Raw genomic sequence first — 27225 nt, 5'->3', positions numbered from 1 at the left:
CGATGCAAACACTGCAAGTTTCTTTACAGCAGTGCAGTAAAAAGGAAATTAGTAGTTTCCAGCTTCAGTAAATGCAATATAATTTCTCATCAAAGCAAAGATAATTACACATGCATTGTGCATATCATATAAAAAGTATATAGATGTTTTCCTTATAGCCTTGGTAGTCATGACCTACTGCATGATCTACAATTCCCACTATCTTTCTTAAGAAAATCTTTTACAGATCCATGGTATTGTAGGTATTGTAGATATAGTTTCCAACAGTTGGTATAGGTGCCTAAAGCTTATAGGGACAGACTTCAGGCCATCCAAGCAACCACCATTGAAAACTAATACATCTGGATGTTTATATTACACACATCTGTGCAGCAGTGGATGAACTGCTACAAGGAAGTGTGACCAGTTCAGTTTCAAGCAAGCTAGTAACTCCATACATAAGGTGATTGGGGCTGATTGTTTCTTTTCAATCAATGAGCCAAATCGATTGTTGTTTATGGAATCCCCTGGCACACACATGGACCAAAAATTGTTGGAAATGACCAAACAGAATTATATTCTTACCTTTTCAAGGCAGAACGTCTTACAACTGAGTGGGCATTTGTTCTCTGTCTGCTCTCTGAACTGGTGGGCTTTTTTGATGGATCCTTTTTTTCATCCTTGGTATTCTTCTGATTTCTAAAACAAGCGAATAAGCAAATTAAACCACTTGGACATTAAAAAAAAAAACAAAATAATCTTTTAGCTCAGCCCAGTGTGATTTAGATGCATTAATTCTGGAATCCTGACCATTTACCAAAATGAAATTAGGGAAACCAGTTTTTAATTGAAAAAATAATTGTGTATAAAGGATCATCAGATGTTGTCATGATGGGCATCTCTACAGCCTCAGGAATAATAGCAGCTTTAAATTCACTTGCAGATGAAAATGATCAAAGCTACCATACAAAAACCTAAAGTGCTACATGTTTACTATGGCCAGTAACCCTTGAAACCAGATTTGTATTAGTGCAGTGACCATAGCTCCCAAACCCTGTCTGTATTAAATGAACCAACACAGACTGTCAGATAGAAACACCTTGGTGGATATTAGTGGTTCATTAGTAAAGAACAGCAGGGAATTGAATTTGTCGAGCAGCTAGTAAACCCCTACAGGAGCACTCAATGTTTACTATATGAATATAGCAATTGCTGAAATGCTAATAAAGCAAAGGTTTAGCAGTATAAATCTCAAAGCACCAATACAAGAATGAGTGGGCCATTGATAAAGCTTGAGTTACGGACGGCCGTGCACTGCGAAAATATACGAGAATGTTTAATTCTATAATTTCTTACTGCCGTGACCTTTCCAGAATTTAAACGCACAGCCGAAACTCACGAAAATGTAAGATCTAATCTTGCAGGGCAATTAGCGAAACATTTTACTACTGAATCCTAGAGCACAGTGTACATAACTAGAGAGAGAATTCAGCACCGGCGCGGCTGTGACTGGGCCCTTTCACAGTGAATCTCAGCAGTAACTGAACACATGACAAGACTCAACAGAAAGTTTCCACGAAATGTTTCCATTTCCAAAAATGCCAAGCCTGGCTGAAATAATCTAGGTTCTGTGTACATTTCTAGTTCATTTAAAATGTCCATAAACTATGCAAATCATAATAATATATGAGGATGTAAGAAGACGACGTACGCCTGGTGACCATTAAGGCTAAGATTCTTCCATTTGGGAGACGGTTCTAATTTCTGCTTATTAGGCTTCCTTTTCACAAGGGGCTGTCCTGTCTTTTCCTCTGCTTTTTTTTCTGGATGCTCATTAGACCAATGGTTTTGGCTCTGCTCCTCGGCATCTATCACATCCATGTGATGAGTTTTGTTAGAGGCTCTTGGCTCTTCAGAAAACTGAAAATCCTACAAAAGGGAAAATACATTTTTATTATACTGCCATGCTAGCACAGACACATTTAAAAGGTTATGTGTGTCCCTAAAACATAGCGTGGCTCAATTATCAACAATAGGCAAATGTAACCAATGGCAACCAATGAAATTGTTGCATTCATTGTACTACAAGCAACTGGTTAAAAAAAGCCAATCACTGCTTGGTTACTATGGGTTACTGCCAACTGTCAAATTTGCCAAAGTATTGATAAATGAGCCCCATGGTCCTCTGTATGGCACTTTAAAGCTAGGACCAAACTGGCACCAAGGTCACCAAGTGTGGGCCTATCTGAAAATACTGGGGTGGCAAAGGAGCAAAAAACTTTGGCTGAACTGATATCATTTTTGCTAGTGAGTGTTACACTTACTCAAATACCAGGAAGTCTGGGAACATTCCCATTAGGTCTTTATTATTTCCATTATGTAAACTGCCACTTGGTGCTTCTTCCATCTAATCATTGTAAAAAAAAAAATCTACCAAGTGGCATATTATTAGAGACAATTAGGGGCAGATTTACTAATCCACGCATCCGAATCCGGAATGGGAAAAAATCGGATTGGAAACGACCATTTTGCGGCTTTTTCGTATTTTTTTCGATTTTTTCGTTGCCATCGCGACTTTTTCGTAGCCGTTCTGACTTTCGCGAATTGTCGTGACTTTTTTTGCGAAAAAGTCGCGACGGCACCAAAAAAAAAAAGCAAAATACCGATCATTACGAAAAATACGCATTTGGACGCTTTCAGTCCGTTCGTGGATTAGTAAATCTGCCCCTGAGTATGGAGACTGCTCAGCAGACAGGTGACCGAACTGTCAACGTCTACCCTCATTTCGTTCACACCTGCTGAGGAACACACAGGTCAGATAATTGTAACTGAAACTGTTGACTACAAAATTTTTAAGCAATGACTGCCTGACCCGCAACTGCACCCCCAGATTTTGCTGATTCCAAGCGTTTTGCCATATGCACACTGCCCTAACACTTTGGGGGAGATTTCTCAACGTTTTTTCCTCACACCTTGAGTTTTTTTGCGCTAAAAAAACTCTAATGTGAGTCATGGTTCAAAAACTCGAATGTGCAAAAAAACCTCAACAACTTGAATGCAAAAAATCGCCATCTAAAAGCTTGTGAGTCTCTATAGACGTCAATGGGAGTTGTCCTAGGCAAAGTCAAACCATATTTTGTAAACTCGAAAAATTTGTATTCAAAGTATTCAAGTTTTTTATTCAAATTAGTTTTTTCTTCTTAATAAATAAGTGACCTTTCAATATGCAAGTTTATTTGATTTAGAAAAACTCAAATTCACAAACTTGAAAATTGATAAATAAGTTGATTTGTGTGCTAATGCCCTTATGTTGGGAATTTTGTAATGGAATTACCTTTAGTAAGAGAAATGTTATGTATTATGGCATGTAATGCAAATTATTACTGATCAGCCCTGTATAGCGGCTCACACTGGATCCAGCAAATTGTCTGGATTGTGAGATGTGTAATAGACCTAACAACCTCTAGGACTATTGTATGTAACTTTTCCAGCTAACACACAGTTTGTTACATGCTTTAGATATCCAATTTAGATGTCAGATTATCACGGTTTCATATACGAGGCAGATTCCCATGTCCCACATTTGATGAATTGGTAAAGCTTAAGGCCGAGCTGTTCTTAAATGAAAAAGCACACAATTACAAATGGGCTAGACTTTCCTTCAGATTGGATTTCCTAAACTGGAGTGTGTGACATTCCCAGCAAGAAGTCAATCTGTTCATCTGAAACTTGAGATGCCAGTTTTTTAGCCAGAGATCAGGGAGAGTGGTTCATTCCCTTCTGTAAGTTCCTGTTCTTAATTAAAGTTGTGATGTATCAAACAGACTTCTTTGCATGGGAAGAGATTTTATAATCAATCAGGATCAATATCTGGGGGACATTTAATGGGATGTCAAAACAGGATCGTGTCAGTTATGAGCTTATCGATTTTTGAGTGTGTAAATTTGAATGCTTGGTTATTTGTTAATATGTAAAAATTGTTTGATTAAAAAAACTTGAATACTATGAATTTGTGAGAAAATCATACATAAACTTGCAAGCTTTTATGCCAAGGTTTTACATTCAAGTTTTCAGGTTTTTTGCATTTGAGTTTTTGAACCAATATGCAAACTATACCCCCCAGAACAAAGTAGGTCTAAATAAAAAATATACTGCATAAATCAGCTTATATGTAAAATAATGCTTCATCTAAATAAACCATTTTCATAAAAACATATTTTTTAGTAGTATTTGCCACTGGGTAATCGCAGATAGAAAATTGCCATTTTAAGTACTAAGGGACGCCTCCTGGGATTATAGGATTCACAATGCCAAAGCATTAGACACCACCCAGTGATTGTAATCACCTACCTGATACCCCGGTCCGGTTCTCCTGTAAGCAGAAAACTGCCCTGGCCCGGGGTATCTTTAACAAAAAAGCCATCTTTTTCACTGTACTATGCATGCGTCAGGATCACGAAAAAAGAGGATAGCAGGAAGCAGATCACTTGCGCGCAGGTACCCTGGGCCAGTGCAGTTTCCTGCTAATAGGGGCACCGGCCCGGGGTATCAGGTAAGTGATTACAATCACTGTGGAGAGCCTTACATTTTGGCGCCCCCCAGTGATTATACCTTTTCTTCATGGAAAAAGATGTAAAAGGGCAATAATTACTGATATGTATGTTCCAGTTTAGGTCACTTAACATAAAATAAATCTGTTAGTTAAGTATTCATTCTGCAAGTATAGTTTTCCTATAAATAACTTATTTTAATTGTATTAGCACATAGAAACATAACGGTACCTGCTTTGTGATATTTTCTGCAAATGTTTGCGATTTTGTCTTCAAAAGCGTTACAAGGTCTTTATATATCTCACTTTTTCTCTCATAATTGATTTCATCATTCTCCTTCAGTTTACCCTAAAAATGTATAAAAGTGCATGATTAAAATGCAACGCAACCTCTCTAAATAGACTTAAAGTAGAAACAGGCAGTTAAATAACTTACTGCATTTAAAAATGTCCCTGAGGTGCTGCATGTGATGTAGAGGGGATCGGTGTCATGAGGTGCTGCCAGCAAATAGCAGATTTCCCCATGAACTTGTCTCCAGGGTGGAGCGCGGCAGCCATTCGAGAACTCGTAATCTGCAATGAATACACAAGGCTTCTGTGCCACAATGCTAGTATCATATAATACAGGCTAAATCATTTTAAAACAATTCCAGCTGATATAGTGATTGTAAAGCTAATATTTCAATGCCATTTGACATAAAGGTACCTATTTACAAAAATGAGAGAAAATGCATATGTAAATACATATGATTTATATTGTCACATTTACGCTCCATTACAAAGTGGGCATCACTCATGTTGGCATTACATCACTGCAATGTGCCGAAACGAACTAAATAAACATAGTAAATGAGCCGCATGTACACATTTGTTTTTGTTAAAATGAACACAATGATCCTTGTTTTTTGTGGGCTTATCTTAGTACATTGACATGCTGCATGAATTTTATGTGAAACAATGATATACACACACTGGAAACCTTTCCCTCTTGATCATTCATGATCAATGTTAGCAGGGAAACAACACCCATTTTGGTACAGGTATGGAACCTGTTATCCAGAATGCTTGGGACCTGGGGTTTTCCGGATAAGGTGGATCTCCATACCTTAAGTCTACTTAAAAAATCATATAAACATTAAATAAACATAATAAGACTGATTCGCCTAGATTCGCTTAGATTCCATTAAGTACAAGGTACAGTTTTATAATTATACAGAAAAAGGAAATTCTTTTTAAAAATTAGAATTATTTGCTTTTAATGGATTTTATGGGAGAACTTGCTAGATAACAGGTTTCCAGAAAATGGATCCCATACCAGTACAGGACATGCCTCCGAAATGTTGTATTTACAGTATGCATCTGGTTTTGATGCAATAAACCTCAGTTAAACTGTATTTGTGTACCAGGAACAGGTTTGGTTCGTCCTGTTCCATGTAAGGCAGCCAGCAGCCATACTCCAAGATCAAGAGCTTAAACAGTTCTTAAGCTACTGGCAAATGGGGCAAATTAAGGCATTTTGTTGCTCAAGCAACCTCGACCTTGGAGATTGAGCAACAACAAGCTTGGCACTGCCCCCACTCATTTCCATCTATCTAGACCTGTGGTTGCACTCACAAGTCAGGCACTGCCTTCAATAACAATACCTACTGATATTTTAAGGCGCCAGTTGCTTGACCCACAACTGCGCCTATGGGTGCAGGAGATCACTAGGAAACAGAATCTCCTTGTCTGATTTAAAAGCAAAAGCTAATTTCTATGTCTGCAGAAGTGGGGCAGTATGAAGGTGCTCATCTTGCCTATGCATGGGTGGAGAATAATAGAGGTCAATCCATATATATTTCTAACCTAAAATTATTGTATTATCCTGACAACCATCCCTGGTGGATCAAAACATATACAGATGAGCGTGGAGCAATTTTGATTTTTTTGCATATATTTTGGCTATGAGTGTGGGACCTATTATTCAGAATGCTAGGGACCTGGGGTTTTCCAGATCAGGGTTCTCATTGCAATTTGGTTCTCCATACCTTAAGTCCACTAAAGATCATTTAAATATTAAATAATGTTTAATTTAATCCCACTAGGATAATTTTGCCTCCAATAAGGATTAATTCAATCTTAGCTGGGATGTACAATGTACTGTTTTATTATTACAGAGAAAAAGGAAATGATTTCTAAAAGTTTGAGTAATTTGATTTAAATTGAGTCTATGGGAGATGGCCTTCCTGTAATTCACAGCTTTCTGGATAGCATACCTATATACTACTCCCCTGTGACTATGGCTGTAGCACCCCTTTGTAGAGCAGAAATACATATTAGAACAATACGTACAGCAGTTCTGAGTCCTAAAGAACAAAATTTGCCTTTAGTAGTCCTTCAAAGAAAAAAAAGAACAAAACTCCCTCACTGCTGAGGGATTTTAGCATCCCTTTATAAGTTGCCAAACACTGCATTTTATTGAGTGCAATTTATTCAGGTGATTAGCAAATTTATTTTTAAAAGGACGGTATTTAGTGAGTTAAAGAATAAGTTAAAATAGAAACCTGATGTGTATTCAATCGATTTTAGCACAAATTTTTCTTCGTGACCGCTGAACCGACGTAGCAGATCGACCTCATTCTTGACTGCAGCCGGAGTTACACGCACTTCCCTGGAATTAATAACAGGAATAAGAATCACCTTCACCTCAAAGGACCTGTTGCTGTACAGTGAACTGCCTGAGGGCCGGCTTACAGGACAATTTAGTCATTGCCAAAATGATGATGATGATGATGAATTCTGCCACGCTATTTCTCTTACCACAGTTTATATAACTGATTGGAACTGCCGGCTGTGTTTCAGCCCCCTGCAACAGCTGCGATAAGACTTGATGAGATGTTTAAAGAAAACGCCTGCCTTAGCATTACCTTTGCTAATTCTATTTAAAATTTGTCATTTTTATTGATAGTTTGTTCTGTGTCCTTCCAGAAAAAATAAATAAATAAAAACACTTTAGAGCTCATTTACTAAATGGGCCAAAGTGCAAAATTACTTTTTGGCTCCTTTTAGCACCCCAGTCATTTCCCAAATCTCTACCCACGAGTGCCTAAGTAAGAGTTGGTTTCAAGGCAATGCAAGGTTCATTCTTGAGATTTTCAATGCACAATTTGGTAGCGACTTTTTATTTCTTTCCATATTATCCCCACAGAGTACAATATAATTTTCATTAATGGGGTTGTTCACCTTAAAATTAACTTTTTGTATAATGTAGACTAGAGAGTTGTTCAACTCAATTTCAGCAGCTATCTGGTTACAAGGGTCTAAATTACCCTAGCAACCAGGCAGTGGTTTAAACGAGAGACTGGAATATGACTAGAAGAGGGTCTGAATGATAAGTAATAAAAAGTAACATAAACAATAGTTTTTTTTGGTTACTCCCATGTTTGATGACCCCCCCCCTTCCCATTTGAAAAAGAATTTAAAAAATATACAAAATAAATAATGAAGACCAAAGAAAAGTTGCTAAGAATTAGCCATTCTATATCATACTAAGAGTTAACTTAAAGGTCAACTACCCCATTAAAGAAATTGATGTTTTGGCAGTGAAAAGATTGGAGCCGATAGAAGCGAAAGTAAAATTGCCTTCAATTTGTAAGGGCTGCAAGATGAAAAGGCCATTTGTAAAAATGTCAACGTTTCGTACTTTATCGCAATGCAGTTCCATCAATGTTGGGTCTCATTTGAAGTCTCATTTGAAGTCAGTTTCATGTTGAAATAGCTAAAAATGCAGCAGTGGAAATATAGGGGCAATATTTATTAAAATCCGAACTGGGGATTCCTTAGGGATTCCCAGCAGTTTGAATTTAATCAGAGTTAACACTTTCCTGTCAGGCTGCCAGTTTCTGTGGCTATTGGAAATGACTGTTTATTATGCTTCAAACAGAGTCTATTGAACCTGGAGGGAGGTAGATGGAGTCATGGAAATTTAATCAAGGTTGTAAAATGTAACTCGGATTCCATTATTACAATGGCATTTCAACAACTTTGAAAAAATATCGACAAGTAGTAAAATACTGATGATTTCTCTCATTTCACCTAAAGCAAGTTATTCCCGCTCACGTAGGAAACAGTGGCATTTTGCCAGGTCTGAGCTGGTGAACACATTGCAGTGATATATTGGTTGAAGAGGATGTTCTCTAAAAATAGTGAAAGAAAAATGTGAAGAATAATGGTCGCTGTCGCATTGTAGTCGTATTTCCGTCGACGTTTTGGCCAAAGCTGGAAAACTTCAACCAATTTCCTGACTTCAAGGCATTATAAATTGGACCTAAATCCTACCGCTTGTGTCCCTATGATCCAATTCCTTGGCATCTGTAAAAGGAACTGTTGGAGTAAAATGTCTTGACATTGCCTTTATTAATCTTGTAACTCAAATCTTTAACTTACATATCACTCTGCTGGGACACAATGCATTCATACTTAAAGGAGAATGAAACTGTTTTATATAACTTGGGCCCCCTCAATTCCTCCCTTCAGAACTGCAATACACGTGACCCCCCCCAATACAGGTGTGGGACCTGTTATCCAGAATGCTAGGGACCTGGGGTTTTCTGGAAAATTAGTCTTTCCGTTATTTAGATCACCATGCCTTAAGTCTACTAAAAAAAATCATTTAATCATTAAATAAACCCAATAGGATTGTTTTGCCTCCAATAAGGGGTAATTATATCTTAGTTGGGATCAAGTACAGGTACTGTTTTATTATTACAGAGAAAAGGGAATCATTTAACCATTAAATAAACCCAATAGGATTGTTCTGCCCCCAATAAGGGGTAATTATATCTTAGTTGGGATCAAGTACAGGTACTGTTTTATTTTTACAGAGAAAAGGGAATCATTTAACCATTAAATAAACCCAATAGGATTGTTCTGCCCCCAATAAGGGGTAATTATATCTTAGTTGGGATCAAGTACAGGTACTGTTTTATTATTACAGAGAAAAGGGAATCATTTAACCATTAAATAAACCCAATAGGGCTGTTCTGCCCCCAATAAGGGGTAATTATATCTTAGTTGGGATCAAGTACAGGTACTGTTTTATTATTACAGAGAAAAGGGAATCATTTAACCATTAAATAAACCCAATAGGGCTGTTCTGCCCCCAATAAGGGGTAATTATATCTTAGTTGGGATCAAGTACAGGTACTGTTTTATTTTTACAGAGAAGGAAATCATTTTTAAAAATTTAAATCATATGATTATAATGGAGCCTTCTGGATAACAGGTTTCCCGAAAAATCGGTCCCATACCGGTATTGTCCAGTTTGACAGGGAAAAAAATCTCTGCATTACATTAACAGGTAACAGGGCAGTATTGGGAGTCCCTTATTCCTAGGAGGCACTAGATTACCTAGTAACCCAACTGCAGCCCCCATTGCATCTAAATGAAACAGATAATGTGGAACATGCCCTTCTGGACAAAAAGAGGTTAAAGTTTAAAGAACAACCAATGCATTTGAACAATATGATTGCAGGCCGTTATTTACACTTTTATGTAACTACGGAAACTATTTTTTTCATATACTGGAACAACCTCAGTTTATGTTATGGCATATGTAATCAGTTAGTGGAATAAACAGGGTGCAAGGCTGGCATTGTGTCTCGTGCCCAAGATACACAAGAAAGGAGTAGCCCTTGAGGCAATGGGACACTGGGAACTGTATTCCATTCACAACATAGCGGCCGCAGGATGGGCAAGCTGCATCTTAGGGCATGTGTGGCATTTTCATGGCCGTTGTAGATGGTAGCATCGATTTAACAACTGGAAACAGATTCTTTTTTTAGCAGCTGGCAATTGATTCTGTCAAGTAAAATATTTTAAAACCTCACCAGAAATGTAAAACATATGTACAATGCCTGCATCCCGCAGAAGAGTTGGAAAACATCTTTTTTTCCACTTCAATTAGTTTCCCCTGGTTCTACGGTTTAAAATCAATAAATGTAATGATTTTCATATCTTTCACCTTTGCTTCATTATTTTTTCCTAGCACATAAAAAGCAGATGTTGTTGCTCATTAAAAAAAAGAAAAAGAAAAAAGGTTGAAATGATATACTGGAAATTTTTTTTGCAGTTTGTAAATGTACTTACTGTGAAATCTGTTTTAAAGAGCTGTTAAGCAGCTGCATATCAAGTTGCTGGAGAAGGAGAAAGATTTTCATTTTTATTTCTGCGCTGCCGCTATCGTCTTGGCGCATTTTCTCCAACAGTCGTATCAGAGTCATGTCCTCTCCTTCGACGGTAGCGAATCCGGGGCCGAGGATACATGCAATCGGATCCCTGTTTTCTGAAAGGACACAGTAAAGACACTGTAGGAATGAGCCTGAAACGGGTGTGATTCTTCAGAATGGTTCCAATGTGCTACATGTTTGTCAAAGCTTCACACTTCATAAATGCCTTACTTTTCTGAGAAAAATATCTAAGGATGTGTAGTTCAGATGCTGATCAGTCAGCTCTTCCCAGCTGCAGTCAGCCATAGATGGTTTCATAGCCTCAACCCATATCCCTCTACTCCAACTGTTAAATGGACTTAAAAGACTGATTCAAGGACAATGGTCAGATTCATATTGATGAGAAAAACTTTTCTCTTTATGTCTAAATGAAATCTTTGGAGAACTCTGGGGTAGAATTTGAGAAAGAAAGTTTTCTCAATTCATTTTAAATGGTGTGATATTCCAGTAGTGAAATGTTTATTACATAAATCTATGCATGGGATGAAGCAATTGATGATTCAATAAGAACATGGTAAATAAATTATGGAGATTATGGATAATTGGATAAGAGGGCCAAATTCACCTGATCATGTACAGGTATAGGACCCATTATCCAGAATGCTCGGGACCGAGGGTATTCCGGATAAGGGGTCTTTCCGTAATTGTAATTTGGAACTCCATACCTTAAGTTTACCAAACAATCAATAAAACATTAATAAAACCCAATAGGATTGTTTTGCATCCAATAAGGATTATTTATATCATAGTTGGGATCAATTACAAGGTACTGTTTTATTATTTCAGAGAAAAAGGAAATTAGTTTTAAAATTCTAAATTATTTGATTAAAATGAAGTCTATAGATAAGGGATCCCATACGTGTACCAACTTGGTGCAAGGTAAGTACCATTCTGGTAACCATAAGTCTAGTCACACCCCAAAAGAGGTCATGCTATACCTCCTGGCTAATAGGTCTGGGGGTTATAATTAGGACAGGGGTCATGGAAGGTGATAATAAAGGTTATGGGAAGCCAGCCTAAAATATATTAACAGCTTATGTAGAGCTAAAACAGAAGGTGAGTCAGTAATACTTTCATAACAAATAGGGGGTGGGGGGGAATTATATACACTGTGTTAACCTTAATATTTTTATTAGGTTAACACTAAGAGAAGACATCAAAAAGTAAGGTACAGTGGCCTTTTAAAAACTGTTGCATGCGTTTTTATTTGTATATTGGAGCTCTTGTGTATTTGACTCTTAACTTATTGCAACTGTATCTTGTATTTATTTGTATTTATTGTTATACTTTGTATTTATCTATAAAAATCTTTAAACCCCTGTTTGTATTAATGTATTCTACTGTACAGAGCTGTGTACATAAGTATCGCTTTATAAATAATGATATACAGTACATACATACATTTATAAATAAAACCAGGGTCATTATATCATTGTTAGGGATGCACCAAATCCTTATAGGGATAAATCAAAAAAACAGTTGCCCAGAGCTTTAAAGTTACATGATTTTAAGTTTTCAGCCCAAGTGAATCCAAACCCTTTACATTCAGCTGCAAAAAGTGCTGAGATTTGACCCAACCGAGTCCTGGATTCGATGCAACCCTAATTATTGAACTTAATACAGTTTAAATATGACATGGACAATTGTACATATCGGCGGCTGTATAATTCTGGAGACGTGTAGCACATAAAACTTGCAATAAATGAGCTGACTGCTGGGAAAATTAAGCAAAAATTTGCTGATGTGTATGGTCTACAGTGTGTCTTTTAAAATAGTCTGGCATTCAAAATCCCTGGCATACACATTCCGTATATTATGCATCAGTTAGAAAAATCCAGAAAACTCTAGATATTTCATAAAATATTATCAGGGAGCTGTGACAAAATAAAACTTAGTTTAACAGTATTAAATGAAAAATCCATCTGACCCATAACTAATAAAACAAGTGTGACAGTTGAGTGTGTGTAAAAGGCACATTTATTAAACATGATCTACAACAAAAGCAAGAATCCAACATTCCTACACTTCCATAATAAATCAGAATGTAATAAAAACTCTGAATTATACCAGAAATGCAAAAATATTTAGGCCAAGTACCTATATTGCATTTTTTTCTAATATAAAATGAATCTGAATAAAATGTTGTTATGTTCCGTTTGTCCAGAACTGTATGACTTTAAATGGCCGATGTATTCAAAGTCAATATATGACACATTTCATCTAAAAATGATGTTTTTTCCACAGATAGACATTTTTAGAAAATTATACATTTTTATCACATTTTTCATCAAGCCTTTCTTGGCTTGATGAAAAAAAAATTATGCAATGAAATAAACATTTTCTTGAGTGTTAATACACAAGAAAATTCAAGCTACAAATGACAAAAACCCAAGATAGATATTTCAAACAGAGGGAAATCTTTTTTTTTTTTTTATCTGAAAACTCTATTGAAGTGTATGGGAAAATCTGGAACTGAATTAAGAGATATGTTTTTCCTATTAAAATCTTGCCCATCATAAGAATTTAGAAAAAAAAACAAGACATTTTCTGAGTTTGCCCCAAATGGTTTGGATTCGGCTTGGATAACTTGGCAGTTATTATTGATGGAATCCCAAAAAGTGCTGGGATTCTCACAAATCCTTAAAAAAGTTTTGGGATTTGGCTAAACCCTAAACCAAATCTTAGATCTGGGGGATCAATACTATAAACACGTTCTCTAAAGCACACAGTCAATCTAACTGACCTTCCAAACAAGCTTGGGCTTCCTTCAGCTTTTTGTCTCTGGCGAGCTGGAGGAACCTGGATATCTGACCAAAGCTAGAAATCTTTACTGTAGATGACGAAAGGATAAGCAAGGGATGCCCATCTTGATCCGTTTCCTGTGATTTCACAGTAGAGCCACTAAAACAAGAGAATAAAAAAACATTTTTGGTTTCATAAGCAGTAAACAACAAAGCTTTGAATGTCGACAACACCTGAGATTATTCCAAACTCTGGGAATAACTCCCCACACAACTTCCAAAGGGAGGAACAAGCAAAGGATTTGAGACAGGCAGCCTAAAAGGGATCCTCATTGAAAGGAAATGCCATTCTAAGCAACTTTCCAATATTCTGCTTGTTTTTGAACAAGCAGAATATCCAAGGCTATTGTGATACTAATATCTACAGTTAGTATTAGTGGTTGTATATATATAGTTTATGTATGTGAGTGTATAGATTGGTTAGTATAGGTTGTGTTTGCTGGGTTTACTTGGATGGGTTGAACTTGATGGACTATGGTCTTGTTTCAACCCAATGTAACTATACTCTACATTATTTACAATATATCTGAAATTATAATTTTCTTCTATAAGCAATATATGTCTGATTGTTTACTTTCTCTGCACTACTATCTCTGACTCCTGAAACAATGTAAGAAGCCAGCATTAAATACCTAGAGGAAAACTGACTCCTATATGACTAACAATATTTTAAGGCCCAGAGAACATAAAGGGATAAACAAACAGTGCGTTCAATAACAATTACATGTACACCTTCCAATGAAAAAATGTATACTAGAACGCTGTTAATAATTATATACTCTTTCACTACAAAAAAACAGTTTTTGGTTGTGGATATTTGAGCTATTTGTTCTAGATGTATTTAGGTTGAATTCTAAATTGCTGTCCAAGATACTGGTGGAGCAGGTTGACTAATATGAACATAATTTTATATAAATATATATCTTTTAAGAGGTAAAGGGGGTTCTGTGTACCAATCTGAGATGGCAAGCTGACCCTCAGGTTTATTGCTCCTGGAAAGGCTTAATGTAAATGTTGTTTATCCATAACCAAATGAATGGGGGCTTGCTGGACCACAAAGCTCTAAAATCTTCTAGCAGCTATCTGGCTGCTAGGGTCTTGTTTATCTTAGCAACCAGGCAGTCATTTATAGGAGAGACTAGAATATAAATAAGAGAGGGCATCAATAGAAAGATAAGTAATAAAAACGACCAATAACAATGAAATTGTAAGCTCAAAAAACAATAGTTTTTGGCTGTAGGGTCAGTGATGTAGAAGTGGAAGACAAATAACTTGAAAATTTAAAAAAATAAAAAATTAAGACCAATTTCAAAGTTGCTAGTACAAGGACATTCTGTAACATCTCTTACATTTAAAGCTGATATGTGTTTGCCCAGCATTTACGAAAGCTGTAATTTTACGATTAGCATAAAAGCATGTTGGTCTCTTTTCCCGATGGCATATTTTTCTGAAGGCCACCTATGCTGCCTCCCACTGATTTTTATAGAAACCACTAAGGGTAAAGACACACAGAGCTACTAGTAGCAGCTACTTGTCATGGCTACTAAATTAGACAATGCTGATAATTTACTGATACTTGTCTTCATGTTTGTTTAGCAGAGGCAATTCTCAGTGTTGTCTATGACAGGGTATTTTCTGTGTTTAGTAGCCATGACAAGTAGCTGCTACTAAGTAGCTCTGTGTGCTGAGGTGCTGAGATTTGGCTAAATTCTAAACGAATGTTTGGATGTGGTGCTTCAGTAATCACTTAAATCCATCACTTCTAAGCATTTATGCCAATCCTTGGTTGCTCTCTATGAATAACAATTAAGGGGATCTAGGCTAAACCATAAGACGGAGAATGGGAGTAGCAGCTGATTTTCAGTGAAAAGGAACAACCATAAACCAGTACCTGTACTTTTTTTGGAAAAACACCTTTTAGATTGTAAGCTCTTCTGAACATGGTCCTCTTTACCTTCTGCAGTGATCAATATTTGTATGTAATATGTTGAAATGTATTATACCCACCTATTGTACAGTGTTGTGGAATAAGTTGGCGCTAATAATAAAAATAATACTACCTTGATAAAGATGATAAAGAGTTAGACTTCTACAGGATATATTTTTTGCTGTGCCTCTTCTTACCCCAGAAAAACACCAAAATTTGGGCTTATTAGTGTTCATTTTCAATATCATTTCTTTTTTTTTTCTCTTCTCACCTAATATCATAACCAGATTCAAATGCTGATGGCTCCAAATTGGTTTTCCATTCCAGAGGTTCTTGGAAGACAAACTGGGCCTCTTCAGGATGCCTGGAGCTAAAAGCCTCTGCATACTTTATGATGTCGTTTAGCAGAGACTCATTCAGAGGTGTGATTTCCAACTTGCCAGTTCCCGAGCCCGCCGTTGTCCACTGAGCCGCTCTCGTTAGGGCCACTCCCATTGTAACAGCTGTTTTACAAGGATGTCACCTTTTAAAATAACAGTAAGATCACAGTAAGTGGATCCACCAAAGATGTTTAAAAAGATAAACATTGGTTATAGTCAATTATGTTGCCTACCACTGGGGAACACATAAAAATGTATTATTATATCATATGGCCCGAATGTCAGAATGTTCATATAATAAACATTTTATGGACGGTCTCGAATTGAAGAGTTTTTTTTTTATTCCTTTCTCAAATTCCATTTCTGAAAGCAGCTTCTCTGTTCTCCTGTGAAAACTCTTTAATTAAACTTCCACAATGTCTGCCATTTATATTCTCACTTAGGTGCCATTTTACCTTTAATTGATATTGAAAAGACATTGAAGACTTTCAGCAAAGACCAAGGCACACTGGATCAACTGCTACATTTGAAATAAAGGTTATTATGTTTAAACATATATTTCTGATGTCCCATGAGTAACTTATAGTATGATTTAGAGAGTAATATTCCAAGACAATTTGCATTTGGTCTTCATTTTTTTACTATTTGTACTTTTTTAGTTATTTCATTTTCAGTTCAGGAGCTCTCCAGTCTGGGGTTTCTGCAGTTTGGTTGCTAGGGTCCAAGTTACCTTGGCAACCAGGGAGTGACTTGATTGAGAGGCCGTTATATGAATAGGAGGCGGCCTGAATAGAAAAGAAAGTTATAAAAAGTAACAATAAATATAAAACTGTAGCCTCACAGAGCAATAGTTTTTTGGCTGCCGGGGTCACTGGCCCCCATTGGAAAGCTGCAAAGAGTTAGAGGAAGAAGGCAAATAATTCAAAAACTATAACTAATAAATAATAAAAACCAATTGAAACGTTGCTTAGAATAGGTCATTCTATAACATACTAAAAGATTAATTAAAGGTGAACCACCCCTTTAGCATTAAAAGCATAGTTCAAAATTAAATTCAGTGCTTAAGAACAACACTGCAAGATTATTTTGTTTTGTTTGTTTATTTTTTTCTTTTTGCTGTGTTTCTCTCAGGCTTGAAATATTAACAGCTATTGAGCTTCAGCAACCAAGTAGTGGTTGGGAGAGAAACAGAACTGAATGCTATTATTAGAAATTAAAGAGGTTGTTCACCTTTGAATTAAGGGGTGCCTTTTGTATCTGCTTATTTTTCTTTATATGTAAGAATGGGAGCTCCAGAGTAACCAAATAAAGCTCATCTCTAAACTCAAGTGGCCACTAAATAACAGGGCATCAAGGCTTGGCTTTAGCCTGGGACATCTACTGGGTCACATGACAACCAGTTCCCACACAGGTATGGCATCTATTATCCAAAATGCTTGGGACCCTGCAGGAGGAGGTGCAGGAGGGACACACCAGTACGGGGGTGCAGGAGGGTACGGGGGTGGGTGCAAGAGGGACACACCAGTACGGGAGTGCAGGAGGGTACGGGGGTGGATGCAGGAGGGACACACCAGTACGGGGGTGCAGGAGGGTACGGGGGTGGATGCAGGAGGGACACACCAGTACGGGGGTGCAGGAGGGTACGGGGGTGGGTGCAGGAGGGACACACCAGTACGGGGGTGCAGGAGGGTACGGGGGTGGGTGCAGGAGGGTACGGGGGTGGGTGCAGGAGGGACACACCAGTACGGGAGTGCAGGAGGGACACACCAGTACCGGGGTGCAGGAGGGTACGGGGGTAGGTGCAGGAGGGACACACCAGTATGGGAGTGCAGGAGGGTACGGGGGTGGGTGCAGGAGGGACACACCAGTACGGGAGTACATGCACTCACTGCATGTACCCTGCCACTCACACAGCCTCACTGCATGTACCCTGCCACTCACTGCATGTACCCTGCCACTCACTGCATGTACCCTGCCACTCACTGCATGTACCCTGCCACTCACACAGCCTCACTGCACATACCCTGCCACTCACTGCATGTACCCTGCCACTCACACAGCCTCACTGCATGTACCCTGCCACTCACACAGCCTCACTGCATGTACCCTGCCACTCACTGCATGTACCCTGCCACTCAGCCTCACTGCATGTACCCTGCCACTCAGCCTCACTGCATGTACCCTGCCACTCACACAGCCTCACTGCATGTACCCTGCCACTCACACAGCCTCACTGCATGTACCCTGCCACTCACTGCATGTACCCTGCCACTCACTGCATGTACCCTGCCACTCACACAGCCTCACTGCATGTACCCTGCCACTCACTGCATGTACCCTGCCACTCACTGCATGTACCCTGCCACTCACACAGCCTCACTGCATGTACCCTGCCACTCACTGCATGTACCCTGCCACTCACTGCATGTACCCTGCCACTCACTGCATGTACCCTGCCACTCACACAGCCTCACTGCATGTACCCTGCCACTCACTGCATGTACCCTGCCACTCACACAGCCTCACTGCATGTACCCTGCCACTCACTGCATGTACCCTGCCACTCACACAGCCTCACTGCATGTACCCTGCCACTCACTGCATGTACCCTGCCACTCACTGCATGTACCCTGCCACTCACTGCATGTACCCTGCCACTCACTGCATGTACCCTGCCACTCACACAGCCTCACTGCATGTACCCTGCCACTCACTGCATGTACCCTGCCACTCACACAGCCTCACTGCATGTACCCTGCCACTCACTGCATGTACCCTGCCACTCACACAGCCTCACTGCATGTACCCTGCCACTCACTGCATGTACCCTGCCACTCACACAGCCTCACTGCATGTACCCTGCCACTCACTGCATGTACCCTGCCACTCACACAGCCTCACTGCATGTACCCTGCCACTCACTGCATGTACCCTGCCACTCACTGCATGTACCCTGCCACTCACTGCATGTACCCTGCCACTCACTGCATGTACCCTGCCACTCACTGCATGTACCCTGCCACTCACACAGCCTCACTGCATGTACCCTGCCACTCACTGCATGTACCCTGCCACTCACTGCATGTACCCTGCCACTCACACAGCCTCACTGCATGTACCCTGCCACTCACTGCATGTACCCTGCCACTCACACAGCCTCACTGCATGTACCCTGCCACTCACTGCATGTACCCTGCCACTCACACAGCCTCACTGCATGTACCCTGCCACTCACTGCATGTACCCTGCCACTCACACAGCCTCACTGCACATACCCTGCCACCGGTTTACACATAGGGAACTTTTTTCTTAGCATGCAAAGAGGTTCTGTGGCAGCTAGTAAGCGTAAAGATCTGATTATTATTCTACTGTGTTATTCATACTTATAGAGGTAACATGAGCCCTTATATCTGAAGAGCAGGTGCTATTTCAGAACTACAAGTCTCGCAGTTTGCTGTGATGGGGTTGCTACTTGCCCCCATTTAGCCTCATTTCAAACCAGCCCGACTAATTCACCGGGAACCCGAATTTATAACTTTCCCCAAAACTTTCCCCCCGATGTTGCACTCACCTCACTCACCTCACTCAGCGCCAGGAAACATCCGCCGGCTGAATGTTGCTGGTTGCTAAGGAGATTCGGACGCGCATGCGCAATGCGCAGATGTTGTTGCCAGGCAACGGACGCAAACGAACCCGGCAAGTTGTGCTTGCCTGCGGCTTCTGTACCGGAAGTGGAGTAGGTTAATGTTCCCGGAGTCAGCTGATTCTGGGCTGTAGGTGGCTGCGAGTGAAGAGAATCGTCCCATAGTGATACATAAATGTTATTGTATTTTTGTTGACAGAAGTTGGGCCTAAGGAAGCCTAAGATCTTTATTTGAGCTGGTGGAGAAACAAACCAGAGCCGTGAAAGCTATCGCGTCTTTGATGGATTGTCGGTGTGATGTTGCAGGAGGGCCGCAGAACGCACGCCCCTTATTAATACATAGCAACTATTAAACAATAGCAGTCCTTTGTGCCTTGCCCTTATGGTTGAAATATTTCCGACAAGTAATAACTGAAGCCTTATGGGCCCCGGTGCGTACGTTTCATAGGGCCCCTTTGCACTCCTTGCTCTGCTTACTGTAAGGGGCCACATTGGCTATGCAGCACATTTATGGGGGCCTCCCAGTAGGCCACACATTGAAAAATACTTTCTAAGGGTTAGATTGTGCCTTTGTCGCAAAAAATGCCCACTAATAAATGTAAACACTTAAAAAAGCTGTTAGAATTATTTTGCAGGTAAAGCAAATTTATGGAGAAGGGCATTCCAGCAATGGCCTTGACCTATTATACCCACAATCCACCCAAATACACCCTAACCCCTTGTATAAATGTGGGAATCTGCTAAAAAAAAGTTGTAGAGGTTAACCTTTCTGGTATTTACAAGTAATATATCCATTTACCCAAGGCCTCCAGTCTAGTAAACCAGTCCCAGTGATTAGAATGGGCCTTCAAACGCAGCCTTGTAAGACTACAGAAGTCAAATACTCATAATACTCATTGGCTTAGCATCTCAGTAAAGGTCCCCATACACGCTGAGATCCGCTCGCTTGGCGAGATCACCAAGCGAGCAGATATGCACCCGATATCCCCACCTACGGGTGGGCGGTATCGGGGAGCGTTTAAGTAAAACGGGTTTAGGTTCGGGGACCGCATCAACAATTTCAGGCCAGATATCTGTCGGCCAGGCCCCTCGGTTCTGCCCATACACGGGCTGATAAGCTGCCAAATCGGTCCAAGGGACCGATATCGGCAGTTATAATCGGCCCGTGTATGGGGACCTTAAGTTAAGGATTAATAAAAACATCAGTGATATACCCTTTGTTTGCTTAAAGGAACAGTTACACCAAAAAATGAAAGTGTTTTAAAGTAATTAAAATGTAATGTACAATTGCCCTGTGCTGGTAAAACTGGTAAGTTTGCAACAGAAACGCTAATATAGTTTATATAAATGAGCTGCTATGTCAACACGGGGGCAGCCATTGAAGTTGGGAAAAAGGAGAAAAGGCACAGGCACATAGCAGATAACAGATACGCTTTGTAGAATATAATGGGGGTTTATCTCTTATCTGCTAAGTAACCTGTGCCTTTTCTCCTGTAAATGGCTGCCCCCGTGGCTACACAGAAGCTTTATTTATATAAACTATATTAGTCTTTCTAAGGAAAACACACCAGTTGTACCAGTACAGAGCAGCATTACATTATATAGTAATTACCTTTATACACTTTAATTTTTTGGTGTTACTGTCCCTTTAAGAGATATTCATTCCATTTTGAACCAGTGCAATCACATCTCTTATTAGGGACATCAATAACATGATTGCACTTACGGTAAAGTAAATCTTTCTGTTCTGATAATGAAACCTGTCTCCTACAGTCTCAGTGGATATCCTCCTCTTACTAATCTATAAGAACCCACCCCGCAGTATAAAAGAGTAAATGCCAAATATATCATTATTGTCCTTGCTTAGCATAGCATAATACACTGTAATAGTTAAAAGCTAAAATGAAGTGAAAAAATATCTAAAACCTGATTCTGCTCACAGATGAACTCGCACAAATTACAATATAAGGGTTCATTGATATGAAAACAGTAGTATGCAGTGTATAACAGTTCTAAAACAACATGTGTTGTAAAGCTAAGCTAATTTACGTAATTTTGAGTTTAATATGACTTTTAGTCTAAGGGTGGCCAATACATGCCATTTTGAGAATAGAAAAATAGAATACTTACCCTTTAAGAAAACATTCTCCTTAAGGGTAAGTAGGCCAGTCTTTCTTCATAATTGAGACCTTCCATACTTGGCAATACCGGGCCAAGCCTGCTGGGCGCCCTAGGCAACCGAGCCGGCTTAGCCCTCCCCCTTCCCATCGGTGTATGCAAGTGAGCACACTTATGCACACACACGGGTGGGGCTGCGGGGGCCGCTGGAGGGGGGTGTGCGGTGGGGGTAAAGGGCATGTAAATAGGGGTAAGTGAACAAAGAGGGAACTGCCTGCCGCCCACCCACTGTTGCACCCTAGGCAGGTGCCTCTTCTGCCTACCCTTAGCTCCAGCCCTGCTGGACAGCTCTGTATTTCAGTAATATCTCCGGGGGAGGGGTGGGGTGTGTATGGGGGTGGCAAGGGCCCGTGGGGTGAGGGTGGCCTCTGGGTTTGCAGGCTTCACACACACCAGTCCGACCCTGTTAATGAGCAAATTAAATAAAAGTGGACCCACAACAGAATCTTGCGGGACCCCACTAAAAACCCTACTTCAAGTAACGAATGTACCATTGACTCCCACCCACAATTCTGTAGGCCATTTCCTATACATGTACAAACAACAGGAGCAACAGACCTACAATCCCAAATATATCACATCTACTGCAACCCCCCATCTAACGTCTTACTTCATCAAATCTTTGTTTGACATGATCTGTCCTTCATATAACCATTCTGATTCCTACTTATAATGCCATTCTCCAGACAATAATCTTACAAACAAATTTTAAATAACTTTTTATTCATCTCTCTGTAGAACTACATTTCTATAGAAGGGTCAGCCTGGGGTGTGCAGGGCCCACTGAGTCTGCCACCCTGGGGCCCCCCACACCCCAATAGGGGTCCCCTGCTGCCCGCACTCCTCCCACCCTAAGTGCACATATCTCATACTTAACTAGGCACAATCGGGGGAGAAAGGTCAGCAGGGGAGAACTGGGGGGGATTGGGACTGGGTCGGCAGGGCCCACTGGCTTTTTTTCCGGTGTCCTGCCGGTCCAGCCTTACCCTGTTCTACAGTGTTGCTTTATGTTATATGTAAAGAGAGTTGGTGCTTGACAAATGTTTGAACTGACAGAGCGTCACTGATGAGGAACAGCGAAGAAAGGGAGTTTAAGATGCATGAGGAGTGTAGGAAAAGCCACTTAATGCAGGTTCAGACAGTGACACACAAGGGAATCATAGAACTTATTTGAACCTATTGCTGTTTTGGCAGCAAGACAAAATATGGGTTGAAAATGTGAGATATTAACTGCAAGATCAGTAAGCGGAGCTTTGTATTAGTATATACCTTAAAACCTGCTGCATCAAATAATTATGTTTCTACTTAATCACGATGATTCAGAATCTGGGCCAGCATTCAAGGTCTAATGGGAATGGGATTGTGTATATCCATCTCTTCTCTCATCCTAGGGGTTTGTATGGGAGAAATAGTGCCTTGAACTAAAAGAACCCCCACAACCAAGTGTTTTCCCCAGTGTAGAGTGTTTCCTGGATCTTTGGAAAAGCTACCAAATATGTCCTTCCTGGTCTAGTTGGATAAAAAGATTCATGTATTCATATCTTTTGTCTTTGCTGTTGGGGGGATTTATAAGGGAAGCTCTACAGAAATAGAAAAAAAATATGAAATTTTGCATTATAAAAGAAAATTTGATTTCAAGCAGCTTTCAAAAATATATTAAAGGGGAACTCCACCCAAACACAACTTTTTAAAAAGTAAACATAATTTAAAGCAACTTTGCAATAGACATCAATTAAAAATATGCAGCCTTTCTTATGATTTTGATGTTCCCTAGCCCCCGCCCCCTGTTCTCCTGCTGATCTGGCTGGCTACTTTGAGACTCAAATAACATGGAACAGTAGTCGGCTGTCCTCAGCCTGCCTTCAGCCTGCATCCTCCCAATCCCACAATTCCCTGCACACATGATGTCAAGGAAAGTAACATCATAGTGCAATGCATTGTGGGTTATGTACAGTCTGCATGCTGTCTGTAGTTGTTACAACATCAATGTTTTAGTCCCTCCTCCCCTGCCAGGATTTCAAATGAGGCAGAAAGAGAAGAACTTTTTTGCAGCTGGATTTCAGCATATAAAATGGTATTTATTCATTCTTTTTGAAGGAACAGATTACAGTGATAGATATATTAGGGGTTTCTGTGTTGTGTGAGGCTCTTAACAAATTTTGGTTTGGAAGCCAGAGTTCCCCTTTAATTACAAATTTTTAGTGGTCTTTATGTTATTTGGAAATGTAATTGGTATTGTCCTTTCTACTATCTCATCTTGGGCACACTTTTATAAAAATGTAAAATCACCTTTAACGCTATTGAATAGACCAGCATATTGAACTACATCTACCTGCAAACAGTTATGGTGCATAGAACTAATCCTATACAAAAGGGTGGTATTCCTTTATCTCACCTGTTCCCTAGAACCTTCGAGGTGCTGTCTGTCTCTCCTCTAGATCTTTGGAGGAGTATCATAGTTGCATAATTACGTTTCTAAAACTTGTATGGTGTTTCTCACAAGGCATCATGTTTAGCCTTCTAAAACACACCAGTTTAATGCAAACAAGTTACCATCAGATATCAATGATTTTAGCCACCCAAAAAATCATTTCCTGACTCCAAATTTTCTTTCATTTTAAAAAGGCATCTCACTCATTATTGAGCCAAACTAAGGGGAAGGGCATACAATGAAAAATCAATACAGGTATGTAACCTGTTATCCATAATACTCAGGACCTGGTTGTTTTCCGGATAAGGGGTCTTGCTGTAATTTTGATCACCATTCCTACCTAGTCTACTAAATGTTAGTCTATTAACATTAAATAAACCCAATAGGATTGTTGTTTTGCCTCAATAAGGATTAATTATATCTTAGTTGGGATCAAGTACAGGTACTGTTTTATTATTACAGAGAAAAGGGAATCATTTAACCATTAAATAAACCCAATAGGGCTGTTCTGCCCCCAATAAGGGGTAATTATATCTTAGTTGGGATCAAGTACAGGTACTGTTTTATTATTACAGAGAAAAGGGAATCATTTAACCCAGTGTTTTTCAACCTTTTTTGGGCAAAGGCACACTTGTTTCATGAAAAAAATCACGAGGCACACCACCATTAGAAAATGTTAAAAAATTTAACTCTGTGCCCAGCAGCAGTGCCCCCCTAGTACATTGGTGCCAAGAGCAGTGCCCCCCTAGTACATTGGTGCCCAGCTGCAGTGCCCCCCTAGTACATTGGTGCCCAGCAGCAGTGCCCCCCTAGTACATTGGTGCCAAGAGCAGTGCCCCCCTAGTACACTGGTGCCCAGCAGCAGTGCCCCCCTAGTACATTGGTGCCAAGAGCAGTGCCCCCCTAGTACATTGGTGCCCAGCAGCAGTGCCCCCCTAGTACATTGGTGCCAAGAGCAGTGCCCCCCTAGTACATTGGTGCCCAGCAGCAGTGCCCCCATAAGTCAGTGTGCCCCGTGGCCCCCCCTAATACATTGGTGCCCAGCAGCATTTTACTCTTCGGCGGCTTCAGCAGCATCTTCCCCTCACGCGCGCCGCCTCTGCACTTCTGCCTACACGTGACCGCACACAGGCCCTTTTATAACGTTGCGCCCCGTGCGTACTGACGTCACCCGTACACACGGGGCGCAACCAATGACAGGGCCCGGATTTTTTTTTTTTAAAGTAAAAATTGCGGCCCTGCCTACGGCACACCAGGCAACATCTCGCGGCACACTAGTGTGCCGCGGAACAGCGGTTGAAAAACGCTGATTTAACCATTAAATAAACCCAATAGGGCTGTTCTGCCCCCAATAAGGGGTAATTATATCTTAGTTGGGATCAAATACAGCTACTGTTTTATTATTACAGAGAAAAAAAATTATAATTTTTAATTATTTGATTGCAATGGAGTCTATGGGAGATGGCCTTCTCGTAATTTGTAGCTTTCTGGATAACGGGTTTCCGGACTATGGGTCCCATACCTGTACAATAAATGTATTTTTTCTAAACCAATAAATGCTTGCAATGTACATTTACATACAAAGTTGTGTGTTTTTAATTAATGAGCAAAACAAGCACTCTCTTTTAATCTTTCTGGATGCCTGTAAAAAAAATTGGACTGTGTGTTAAATGAGTTGATATTTTATATAAACATTTTAGTGTTTTTGCATAAAGAGCCTTATAAGGACCACTATAGCCTAAATTTGCCCTGCATAATTGTGCTTTAAATAGGCATTCTTCTAAATAAAGCCAGTAACACATATGAGAACTTAGAACTCATAGATGCTATTTGGGGGTAAAGCAAACTGGAAGTAATTCTGCATTGACTGGTTTTTTTTGCCTTTTTTTTCTGGGATTCTTTGTGCCACTGTTCATGTAGATTATAATATAAACAGCCTCTCAATACGAGCATATATGTAAGAATTAGTGCATATCTAGACTGGTATGTAATGCTCTTAATTAAAAGTGTGCTTTTTCGGAAGCTTTCAGCAGAAAGTATTCCATCCTCCCCAGCTTGTATAAACCCACTATGATTTAGGAATGTCAACAAGGTTCCTGTTCCACATCATGCACTGAGCCACACAGACCGCGGTTTTCAGGATAGAGATATGATTCTTAGCATTTGATTTCAGAATGTTCCAATTCACTTCCCTTGCGATATTTTTCAGCATTTATTATACAGGTGCGTGCCGAGTCCATAGAGCTGTCATGATATATAAAACAAATAGAGTGATAGTGCAATAAACAGTTATATAATGACTCCACAGAGACTCCTTTCATAAAATGCTTTAATCTGTAATTATCATTCAGAGTCTCGACTGTACCTTCTGCACCAGGGTGTTGATTTATGGAACTGGTCTGGAGCGAGTCCCTTTCATTGGGAACACAAGCCATATATTGAGGTTAAAGCAAAGGAAAACGTAGCTCAGCTCTCACATACGGAGTGAAAAGGATGTGGGCTGCAGGTCTGCATGAACACCTCCATTGCTACCCAGACCTGTAATGTTTTGATTTCCTCTTCTGGTAGTGAAGGGGTTACATATTAATTTAGCATTAAAAAACTTTTGCTTGGATTCTGCATGTAGTTCGGCCATATTAAACCACCAACAAACACTATGGGGGCATTTACTAGCGCTCTTTTTTTCATAATTCGTATTTTTTTGCGCCAAAAATACAATTTTGTAACGGAAAAGAAAATAATTGTTTTTCGATTTATTATGCGACAAAACTGCAACAAATTCAAAAGCAAAAATCTAGAAGCTGTTGAGGTCATGTAGAATTCAATGGCAGACGTCCCTTTTACAGTTTCCATTTTTAACACTGTCATTTGTCCACCAATACGAAAAAGTTTTTGCGTTTTTTCCGTGCTTTTTTTTCATGTGTGCTTTTTCAAATTGGATCTTTTTAATACATGACTGACACTTGTGGAAATAAGTTTAGTTGTGGTTTCAAACACCTCTAAAACCACGAAAATGAGAATGTTGATAAATGGGCCTCCCATACACACTTAAGGGGGTGATTTATCAACCC

At 39.7% G+C, this 27225-nt stretch overlaps 1 protein-coding gene across 2 annotated transcripts in view; it reads right to left on the bottom strand.

The window, feature by feature from the left end:
* armc4 (armadillo repeat containing 4) overlaps nucleotides 1-19519 on the bottom strand; it is a 77821-nt gene extending 58302 nt beyond the window's left edge. Inside the window, exons 1-9 of one of the 2 annotated variants that reach the window (XM_012964903.3) lie at nucleotides 19474-19519; nucleotides 15794-16045; nucleotides 13538-13695; nucleotides 10655-10850; nucleotides 7072-7178; nucleotides 4965-5101; nucleotides 4761-4877; nucleotides 1691-1908; nucleotides 565-678 (exon numbers count right to left, since the gene is read on the bottom strand). In XM_012964903.3, the coding sequence (XP_012820357.1) occupies nucleotides 565-678; nucleotides 1691-1908; nucleotides 4761-4877; nucleotides 4965-5101; nucleotides 7072-7178; nucleotides 10655-10850; nucleotides 13538-13695; nucleotides 15794-16017 (1271 nt within the window). In that variant the 5' untranslated portion in view covers nucleotides 16018-16045; nucleotides 19474-19519. 2 annotated transcript variants of the gene reach the window in all.
* Nucleotides 19520-27225: the final 7706 nt, after the last annotated feature.

This window comes from Xenopus tropicalis, chromosome 6, assembly GCF_000004195.4.
Source record: "Xenopus tropicalis strain Nigerian chromosome 6, UCB_Xtro_10.0, whole genome shotgun sequence".
Classification (NCBI taxonomy): Eukaryota; Metazoa; Chordata; class Amphibia; order Anura; family Pipidae; genus Xenopus; species Xenopus tropicalis.
The sequence above is the reverse complement of the archived record's forward strand: the minus strand, read 5'-3'. Positions and strand labels throughout refer to the sequence as shown.